The sequence below is a fragment of the Phaseolus vulgaris genome, chromosome 1 (assembly GCF_051622355.1).
Source record: "Phaseolus vulgaris cultivar YP4 chromosome 1, ASM5162235v1, whole genome shotgun sequence".
NCBI classification, from domain to species: Eukaryota; Viridiplantae; Streptophyta; class Magnoliopsida; order Fabales; family Fabaceae; genus Phaseolus; species Phaseolus vulgaris.
In genome coordinates, this window is record NC_143498.1 from 11,062,240 (window position 1) to 11,073,664 (window position 11,425).

Genomic DNA, 11,425 nt, shown 5'->3' on the forward strand with positions numbered 1-11,425 from the left:
AATAAAAATTTATTTTTAAAATTATTAAATATATATATATAACTTTTAATATTTTTGTATTTAATTTTGTTATAATAATTATTTTATTATTAATATTATTATAAAAAAAAGTGGACACAGTAAGTTTCCAGTTATATTGAGAAATATTTTAATTTTTTTATACATTAAAAAATTAATTTAAATTAAGTATTTATTTTGTTAAGAATTAAATTGACACTTCTTGCATGAATAAAAAAATATAGAGATTTCCAATAGAGAAAAAGACAGATCCTCCAAAGTTGGATCTCTTGTTGATCCTCTGCATTGCTCCCCTTCCAAGCAGACTTCTGCAATAACAAGTCTCTGCAATTTCACTCAAACAAACCAAAACTTTCAATTCTCCATTTTCATAATTATTTTCTCTCATTCCAACTCAGATCCTTCAATTCAATTCTCTTTGTGAATCATCAGAGCCTTCAAACACCACATTTTCCCATTCACTGCTTCATGTGAGACCTTCTTCACCAGTCCTGCTTCCACAGCGATCCAATGATTCCCTTGCTTAGCTTCACCATCTTTGCCAAATCATAGAAAACCCCATTACAATGAACTCTCCCCCTTTTGGATCTCAGCCTCCCAAGTCCTTTATCGCATACCCAGAAAGCGATTTCGACGTAGAATCAGGAACCGCCACAAAACGAACACGAAAGCCCAAAAGGTCGCCCTTTCACCCCATCAGAATGATAAAATCATTTGGGAATCGATTCCACCACTACCTTAAGCTTCACCCTCTACTGGGTCTCTTCCTAGCCTTGTCCTTTGTGTTCACACTTTTCTTTATTTTCTCTTTTTATGGAACCCAACATATGGTGCAAAGTGGCTCTGTAAAAGCTGACGTGGGTTCTGATGATTTTCCTTTCTCCAAGCTTAAAAACCTTGTGATGGTTGCTGGGCATTCTGTTTACACTAGTAGTAGTTGTGGCAAAATTGACAAGGAGGATTCGTGGTTTTTAGAGTCTTATCAGAAGAATCCTGGCCAAGCTTCCACTTTTGTGACACACATTCTTGAAGGGATTGAAATTGCGGCGAAGGATGACTATGCTTTGCTCCTGTTCAGCGGTGGAGAGACTCGGAGAGATGCGGGGCCCCGCAGCGAGGCGCAGAGTTACTGGGCTGTTGCGGATTCAAAAGGGTGGTTTGGTGAGTTATGGCGCTTGCATTGTAGCATATTTTGTCTGATTGATGAAACTAAATGCCTGCTCAATGCTTATTGTTAGGGATAATAGGTTAAGAACTATTTTGCTGATAAAATAAAAGTTAGGAACAATTCCAAAGGATAAGGAATAGAATATAATTGCCCTGATTGTACTTCTTATGTTTGTCAAGTGTTTGGCACTGCTGCTTTGGATATGTAGTTTGTTGCTCTCTGGAAGATCAGCCACTATGTGCGAGATATAAATGTCCAAAAACAAACTATAACTTGTTATAATAAAAGATGATTGAAAATGGTCGATTAAGTTGGGAATTAGCTGGTCTTGGGTTGCATAGGTATGTGAAAAAGAACATGAGAATTGGAAAATTGAATATGTGATTTTCCTTATTTACAGACATCTTTTCTCATTAGCAATAAGATCATATATCCCTTGGGAAGTGCTGTAATATTAATAAAACATCATATTTAATTTTAGTAGAATTATTTTTCATATTTCATGTTATAGGATATTTCTTTTAATGTTTACAAGTCATTTGACAGCTTGAGCACTCCAAGAGATGAGGCTAAGAATTTTCTTATGGGATAAGATTGCATCAAGATTCAGTCATAAATCTTTACTCGTTCAATTTAATCTTGGATGTGCTTTTCAAGGACATACGAAAGATTTGGTCATAAATCTTTACTGGTTAAATTTACGGGTTTTTTTTTTTTTGCGGATGACAGTCTTCACTGAGGGATGAACATGAAGGGAAATAGTTAACATTAGGCTTGAACTTCGGACACACACTTTGGAAACAAAGGGTTTTAGCTTACTAGGAATACACTAAAGTCTAAGCATTTTAACTTTAGCAAGAGACGAGGAATCTAACTTGGAAGTAAAAATTGAAGATATTGTACAACAAGTTTATAAATTTAAATATAACATAGTTGGTTGAGCAGTTGGTGAGTTATTGTAAATGCACTGGCATGGGAGTTTGACTCCTTCCTAAGAATGAAATAAAAAACATATCTAGGATTAATATTACAAAGTGATAGGGAAATTAATGAGGATGTTACACAAAGGATACTAGGCAAGATGACCAAAATAGAGAAAAGTTTTGAGAGATATTTTTTATTGTAGAGTATCTACTAGTGTTGAAATTGAGTTTTATTCTTTTTTTTTGTCAAGCTATATTAAATGGTAGTGAATGTGGTGGTTTAAAGGGATGACATGAAGGAAAGAAGGAAGTCATGATACATGTGAGGCCACACAAGAACTGACAACATACAAAATTATTATATACAAGAGAAGATTGGTATAACATAGATTGAGAAAAGATGATGAATATCTAAAAAAGTGGTTTGGACACATACCAAGAAGGCCATGAGAGCCACCAATTAAAATAGTAGATTGCATATTTTAGTTTTGTGAAAAGGAGAGAAAGACCAAAAAAGGCTTTGGAGGAAGTTGTCATGGTCTTTAACTATGTTCCCATGAAGTCATATGATCCATGTAACTGACTTTACCTAGTAGGATAAGGTTTTAATGTTCTTAATGTTTACAATCATGTGGTTGAATCAATGTTGTTAAAATCATGAGTATACTCTCATACTCGTGCGATTTTGCGAGTAAGGGGGATGCAGTGAGCTGATGTCACGGCAGATTGGGAGAAATGCGGATTGTAATAGGATTGTGTTGTTGCTTGTGAAATTAGAGAATCGTGCAACGTGTCCACATTTGTTTGCTAAAAAACTTAACTTGAAAAAGAAGCCCAACTCTTAAGGATGGCTCTTTTCCCCTTGGGTTCCCATTCACAAATCAAACAAAACCAATGAACTCTCAACAACACATGCTCTCATTATCAACAACACAACCATCACCATCATCCTTGTTAGCCATCTCAACACGGATGTTGTTGTCAACGCTAGCTTTACTACTGTCGTTGGCCATCATAACTCTCATGGTCATCACGTCCCCATCTTCGACTCTCACATCAACATCGTTGGTAGTTGCCTTCATCTTCAAATTTTTTCTTAATACTTTCTTCAATTTTTAGTGCCATTTTGGAGAGTGTTTTGTCCTCTTTAGAATTTGAAGAAGAAGAAAAAGGCATCACTGAAGGTGGTTCAGATCAGGCTGCTAAAAGAGAAAGTGATATTGGAACAAGCATTGATCCTGCATGGAGTCATTGGGTTTCAATTGATGGGAAAACAACAATGTGAAGTTTAAATATTGTGATAAAGTATTAACAAGGGGAATTTATAAATTGAAACTTAATTTAGCAAGAACTTCAAAGGATGTTGGAGCATGTATAGCAATTCTTGAAGATATTAAAAAATTAATGTGGGGTGTTGTTTATCAATTGCAAAATTTGATCAGTCAAAATTCAAATGATTTGAAGGGGGTAATAGCATAGGTGATTCAGAGAATGTTAGAAAAAGGCTAAAACAAGAAGCATAGATTACAAGGATAAACACTCTTTCATAGTTTGCTAATGAATACTACAATGTTCTTGTAAAGCTTTTGGGCAATGAGAAAATTTTGCAGGAATTTGGCACTATATAGTGACATAACTTCTTTATCTTCTCTTCAGAGCTTGTATTTATATAGCACTTGAAGAATGTTGTCATTACAATCCCTTTTCTAGCTGCTAAGTAGCTTTGAACTCATTTGAATGTCCATCTTTCTTCTATCATCTGATGAGCTTGATCGGTGAGAAGCGTTGAATGTGCTTCATGCAACATTAATTTATCTTATTTTCTTCACACAACATCCTTGATAGCTAATAGTACTTATCTTTCTAGGTAGCATAACTTTTTGCACCAAAATATGGTAAAAGTGCACATCGTAATGGGCAGATAGCTGGGTTAGAGTTGACATATGCTTGTTGTTAGAATGGTTGATAGACATTGCAACCTTAGCTCGTATCCCAAGAGATCTTTGACGTAGACTTTAATTTGGCGTTGATCATCTTGGCGATACATGGAGAAGACATTCCTTGCAACACAAAATTAAGCCTAACAAATATTCTTTATGTTAATGTTAGCTTAAAATTTGTTCACTTATTGTTTGATCATCATCAACAATTACAAAGTGGAAAATCTGCATGGTGCTTTATATGTTAGACGAAACACTTGCTTGTTGCATGATATGCTTTTTTTTATATAGTGTCTGTCAAATGCAACTATTTCATATTTCATGCTTTGTTGGATTAAGCCCTTAGTCAAAATTGGTTTGTGCAATTATGCTCTAGCACACAATGATCTTGAATTTAAAATTGACTATGAAGTGAAGTGTGGAATTTATGATTGTTTATAGGTAGGTTGGTGAGACATTGATGAGAAAAGATTGATGCTTAGATTGAGAGTTTCAAGAGCAAATTTGGATTATTTTAGTAGTTTATTAGCTCAATATGCACTAAAAACCAAAACTCCAACACGTGACAATCATATGGTGTTGAACATCTAGAATTACAAAGGTTAGAGTTGAGTTTGACTTATAGTTCATTTGGTTGTGAGCATAATTGGAATACTTTTGAAAGGATAAGAATTTGAATTTATCAAATCGATTTTATAATTATTTTTCTATACCACCTAATAGGCTAGTATGATGTGTTAGTTAATTGTATAATTATTAAGTCCACACAAAGAAAAGAAATCATTTACAACAAAACATCATGAATGATGTGATGTTTCTGATTTGCTAATTCAAGATTGAACAAGAAGAATGTTAGAAAACAAATGACTATAAATTGGTGATCCTACTTTTGATGATGAATGGATTGTGAAAGAGAATTAAGCAAATTTAGATTTGGATGCTTCAGATGAAAACATATTAGTTGAACTTGGAGAATGGTGGTGGTGGTGTACCTATGGATGAGTTGGAGGTTCCTCTAATTGCTGACAATGATGAAGGTGATGGGATGACAATAATAAACATGAGGATTATGTGGAGGAGGATAACTATCTTGATTTTAATATAAATGGTTTCCTAGGATAGTTTGTTTATATTAAAAAATTATGAATTTATTATACATTATGAGTAATTTTATAAATTGTGAACCTATTTTTAGTTGTCACTATTTATGAATTATTATAAATTATTGTTCTTGTATGCATGCATAGGTTTTTGAATATAGTGTTTCATACACTCAAACCCTTACAAGTTGTGTCATGATTTTTTTTTTGGTTCCTTCGAATTTGACAACATTGATCTGAATATATAGGAATAGTGCATGAATTAGGCTTGTCAACTTTAAAATCTAATGAGTTGGCTTTATGGAAAGCAACTTCAATTTTTCAAATATCTGATTTTTATGTTGGGTCTTGGGTAAACTCATTCTAGTTGAGTCCAACTTGTGTGATTTGAAAGCATAAAAATCATAGGGAATTTTTTTTAAATAGGGAAAGAAAGGAAGAACAGTCAGAGGGACATTCATCTTTCATCTTGTAAAAAGTGTTTAAACGGCTTGTGTTCTGAATAATGGCTTATGCCATAGACCTACTAACTAATAAATATAATGTTAGCTTGATGAATTTCTGCTGCATCATTTTTCTGAGGGTGCTGACTATCTTTCATCTTTAGTTTATATCCATATGCTTTCCAAATTAACCTTTATCAGAAATGATCTCATTCTTTTGGGTTGTTTGTAGGTAAAGAAAAAGGTGTGAAATGGAGAGCACTGACAGAGGAGCATGCACGTGACAGCTTTGAAAATCTTCTATTTAGTGTCTGTCGATTCCGGGAGCTTACTGGCTCCTATCCCCAAAATATAACTGTACGTAACCCTTTCTTATGTCAAATCAACCATTTTATTCCTTTATTGCACGACAAGCTTTTACTGCTTACATTTATTACTTGCTTCCAAATGCTGATAAGAAATAAAATAAGAAATCTTTGAATCTGATTTGTTGAATCTGGAAATCAGGTTGTAAGTTATGATTTCAAGGAAAAAAGATTTGCACATCTACATCGATCTGCTATTGGGTTTCCAGAGTCAAGGTTCTTCTATGCAGGTACTCCTGCTACATCAAATTCAAAAGCAGCTGCTCTGAAAGGTGAGGAATTGGTTAGAACTCAGTTCCAAAAAGACCCATATGGCTGTCGAGGTTCACTTTATCACAAGAAACTAAAGCGTGACCCTTTTCATCGCTCAATTCCTTATCCCACTGGCTGCCCTGAAATTGAAGGTTTATTCAAATATTGTGAACCAAATCCTTATCCTGATACACTTCCGTGGACACAGTAAACATCACACAGTCAATACAATTGTATACTAACAAATACAAACATTTGATTCGAACACTAAGATGTTCATAAACAATGTGAAGATTAAATTTTGTTCATTGGAGATAATGACAGATTGTGTAGATCAAAGTGTTGCATTTTGTGAGGTTTATTTAAATTATGGGTTACTCAAAATGGACGGTTCAAAGACAAATGTCCAGGTTTCATGTTGTTGCAGTTGGATATGCCATGTATGTATTGAGGGAAATTTTGCTTATTTTCATAATCGATCATAATTTAGTTATTTTAATTTTATAGCTTAGCAGAAAAACTTGAATAGGAATATCTTCATGCAACCGATATAAGGTTTTAGGAGGAGAGGCCTTTAAGCAGATGATAAAAGATCTCTGACAATTGCTTCCTCCATCATCATATCACTGCAATACCAATGAAAAAGACGAAAATGCTCTTAATATAATATTTTTTTTATTCCAGAAATTTTTATTCAAAATGAACTTTTAAATTTTGTTTCTGGATTTTTATATTCAGAAGACAACAAATTCTCTTCCAGACCTTTTCGGAAGAAATTATTTTAGAGTTAGGCAACACAACAAATTCACTTCCAGATCTTTTGGAAAGAAATTATTTTAGAGTTATTATTTTCATTCCTCAATTTTCATATCTGTTTATATCTGGAATAATTTGGAAGAAATTATTTTAAGGTTTAAGATTTAAGTATTATTTTCCTGAACTTTCATATCGGTTTATATCGGGAATAAAAGATATTTTCGAAAATATTAGGTGTTTGTTATAATTATCACTTGTTATAATAATCATGAAAATAATCTTGTTTTACTTGTTTTTAGGGTTCAGGGATTGACTTAAATAATCTTCAAATAATCATTAATATATATACTTTTATTCATATATTGTTAATGAATTAGTTGGTAACGTCTAGGGTTTAGGGTTTTATATATACTTTTTATTCTTATAAATTCCTTTAATTGTTAATGAATTAGATTGGTCTCAACTTTTCTCAACTTTTCTCAACTTTTACCTTAAAAGTTATCTTTGGCCAAAATTCAGTTTTGGCGAATTTTTTCAATAGTGTCAGGATGAACTCAGGTTTGAACCCCTTGAAAAACGAATAACCTTGAAAAACGAATAACCTTGAAAAACGAATAACCTTGAAAAACGAATAACCTTGAAAAACGAATAACCTTGAAAAACGAATAACCTTGAAAAACGAATAACCTTGAAAAACGAATAACCTTGAAAAACTTGAAAAACAAATAACATTGAAAAAACAAATAACATTGAAAAAACAAATAACATTGAAAAAACAAATAACATTGAAAAAACAAATAACATTGAAAAAACAAATAACTTGAAAAACAAATAACATTGAAAAAACAAATAACATTGAAAAAACAAATAACTTGAAAAACAAATAACATTGAAAACAGAAATAACATCAGCAGAGATCAAATAAAATCTCAAAAATCGATTTTATCTAAATTACTCATTGAACCTAAAACTAATAAAAAATTAACTCAACAATATCAAACAAAACAAAAATTGCCCCGAACATATCACTATATACAAACAACTACAATTTAAATCCAATTTAAAAATTCATTGTAAAGAAAAGATTTGAACTTCTAACAAGTACTCAGATGAAATACAAAACCTGACTAAGGAATATGGCATGAACAGGGAACCATCAGAAACCAAAAATTTATCCCCAATAGCAATAAATGCTGTACGGTCCGCATCATGGCTAGGGTTAAAAAACCCCATCACACGGTTCCCTTATCCAACTTTAGATCCAAATCACGAACAATTAAAAACACAAAAATGTAAAACCCAAAAGCATCAATTTAAAAGGATAACCTAACTCAGTAGTGTTTAGAGAAAAAGAGCTCAGATTAAATGGGTTTAGAGTCTTATCAGCACTGAATAATCAGAGTGGTGCATGACTTTCTCTTCATCACTGCTCGAAAATTTCAGTGTTCCGTTAAAATAAACAGAAACAACATAACAAACAAATGCGAAAAAAAGAAAACAAGAACCTGGGAAATATGTGGGAAAAGAAGTCGATGGAAGAAGCAGGGTTGCAAGGTCTCTTATATAAGAGAGAGAATACGCATAACCCTAATTCACTATTGGAAAGCCCATTAGTTTCCTTACAAAACGACCTGTGTGTTCTTATTGGGCCTTTGCTTCATTCACCTCCAAATTGCAATTTGCACTCCATTTATTTTATTTTTTATAGTTTATTTCAACGGTGTCTCATTTTTCTTAGTTTTCTTGCTTCCAATACTTTTTTTTTACTCCATTGCAAGTTTGTATTTCATTACTACAAGTTTAAGGATTCCGACGAGCTTTAATGGTGATTTAAAGTTGGTTAGGCAAAAGGTATAAATGGGACCAATGGAGTTTTTTTAATGGATATCTCACAAGTTTATGTATCAATCAATTTGAAAATAAACTTTTAGAAAAAAAAAATCTAGAATATATTCATATAAAAAATAAATATTTTGAATTTGATTAATCGGAATATGAATTTTGACTTTTGGATAGAACATTTCAAAATAACGAGACCATTATTATGAATTATCTATTCTAAAGAAGTTTTCTAGAACATACATATCTTACATTATTTAATACATTTAATTTTGAAAATATGATATGCTTTCTAAATTTTCTAATTAGAATCTTAAATATGTTTTCAAAGATTAAATATTACATAATACATGCAAAATGCGAAATATATATTATAAATTAGATATTTTGGAAAGCAAATAATGTATTGTAGAAGGTCTAATTCGAAATACATATTTCACATTCTAGGATTAGGTGCTCTAGAGATCAAGTGTTTTTTTTTTCAAGAGTTGATTTTATAAAAGCGTGTATATTAGTTTTTGACACTTAAATTTTATTTTGTTAGATTTACTATGGATGAAGACTTTTACACGAAGATATCAAATGAAGTTTCCATGTTTTTGGGTATAGACAACATTGATATGGACTATGTTCTCCCGCATAATAAATTTATGTCACATGATTGTAGTGAAGCATTCACAACATATTAGGTATATATAAATATTGTATAATTATTTTCATTTGGTAAACTTGTTAACATATTGTAACATTGTAATATGCAACATATGTATATCGTAGAACAGATCGAGGTCATACAACTAAAATGTAACAACTAATGATGTTACTTGAGCAAGAGATGTATATTCATTGGTGTAGGTTCAATGAAAGTACAAATGTGGTGACAAATATATTTTGTTAGTTTAAATTGGTTTGTTGCTCTTAATTAACCAATTCAATAATAATTTTTTATTTTATTTCAATTCAATTCACTCCACTCAGACCCTAAAAACTAACACCTATGACCAAGACCTAACCCATAAAAGAAAACCAAAGAAGCAATAAAAGGAAGCTTGCCAAAGGTTGGATGAAGAAAAGAAATCTGTTGGTAAGTTATTATCCTTAAAGCAAGAGGCGGTCCCTTTCAATTAAGAAACACAATTTATAAAGGAAATAATGGTTAATATTGATCCACATGAATAGACTAACTTCCAAGAACAAATTGTCTAGAGGAAAAGGCAAAGGTTGTTCAAGATAGCAATTCAGTGTCTTGGTGCTAAGGAACTTCTACTCAAATGCTTTTAAAAATGATTATATCCCTTAGCACCTACAAAGCATGGTGCAAGGGATACTTATCTCATATAATTGAAATACAAGAAATAGGAACATTGGCACCTATTGTACACAACATACTAGAATGAGCTACAGAACAATGGAAGAATGAGTGTTGGTTGCAAAATACACCTTTTGGAGATGAGAGGATAAAGAACACACAAATTCGTCATATTATATTATGTTGTGTAAAATTTCATCAATTCTTCGATTAGCAAGATGACAACTCTTGTATAGAGTTATATGATTCTTGAACCTAAAGTCAAGCCCTTGATCAATGTACCACTCAAAAGCAATGACCTAAATCAAACCTAGCCTTATCAATACACCATATTCAACTTATATTGAATGAGGCATTATTCCCCACCATTGTTCACCATTAGATTCCTCAAATTTGTCCCAAGCTCTTGATTAGTGTGGCACCCAAAAGCAATGCTCTGAATTATATCCCTTCTTATCAAAACACCAAATTCAACTTAAAATGAATAAGGCACTCTTCCCCAACATTGTTCACCATTAGATTCCTAAACATTGAATTGGGCCTTTAATTAGTGTATCACCTAAAAGCAATAGTCAGGATAAAATATAGTCTTCCACAATGCACCAGATTCAACTAACACTCAATGCGGAAATGTTCCCCACTACTGTTCATTTTCAAAATCTTAAAATTTGACACAGAACCAAACCCTTGTTCAATATGCCACCCAGAAGTAACATCTTGGATCAAATCTCTTCTTATCAACACATCAAATTCATTTCACATTGAATGAGACATTATTTGTTAATATTGTTCACTACTAGATTCTTGAACTTGACATAAACCCTTGATTAGTGTGTCATCTAAAAGTAATGACTCAGATCAAATTTCTTTTTATTAATGCACCATATTCAACCAACATAAAATGAGTCATTGTTCACCGATGACTATTTTACGACAAGTGTATCGTGTCAAAAGTAATGAATTTGTCCACAAGAACGGATATCGAACCCACAAGGAACAATGAAATTCTCAAGTATAATATTCACTAAATAGAAAATAATATGCAAAAGTTTGTTGAAAGTTTGTGGTGAATGATGAATTGCAAGAATGTAAATAAAGCAAAGTAAAAAATTTGTGTGATTCATTAGGAAAATTGGGATTGAGGTTCATCCTTCTCATTCGTCTATATCTTTACAAAAGATTATAATATTTAGTCTTGATTGATATTGATGCACATATAAAAATCATTCATATCGATTTCTCAAATTCAAAATTATTAAGAAAGTCTACTAAATATCAATTCCTCGCATATTTATAAAAACTCCTTATCACT

At 32.1% G+C, this 11,425-nt stretch overlaps 1 protein-coding gene, 1 long non-coding RNA gene and 1 other non-coding gene across 3 annotated transcripts; 1 reads left to right on the top strand and 2 right to left on the bottom strand.

Moving 5' to 3' along the window:
* The first annotated feature begins 219 nt into the window (after positions 1-219).
* On the top strand, positions 220-6,708 carry LOC137813527 (uncharacterized protein C57A10.07). Its single transcript, XM_068615846.2, has 3 exons — positions 220-1,179; positions 5,825-5,949; positions 6,100-6,708. The coding sequence occupies exons 1-3, from the start codon at positions 585-587 to the stop codon at positions 6,418-6,420; spliced, it is 1,041 nt and encodes a 346-aa protein (XP_068471947.2). The 5' UTR covers positions 220-584; the 3' UTR covers positions 6,421-6,708.
* On the bottom strand, positions 5,965-8,526 carry LOC137813528 (uncharacterized). The gene is made up of 2 exons (XR_011081439.2): positions 8,471-8,526; positions 5,965-6,349 (listed from the first exon to the last, which is right to left on the bottom strand). It is a non-coding gene; the product is annotated as an uncharacterized LOC137813528 (long non-coding RNA).
* Positions 8,318-8,397, bottom strand: LOC137816747 (small nucleolar RNA Z221/R21b). The gene has a single exon (XR_011081862.1). It is a non-coding gene; the product is annotated as a small nucleolar RNA Z221/R21b (small nucleolar RNA).
* Positions 8,527-11,425: the final 2,899 nt, after the last annotated feature.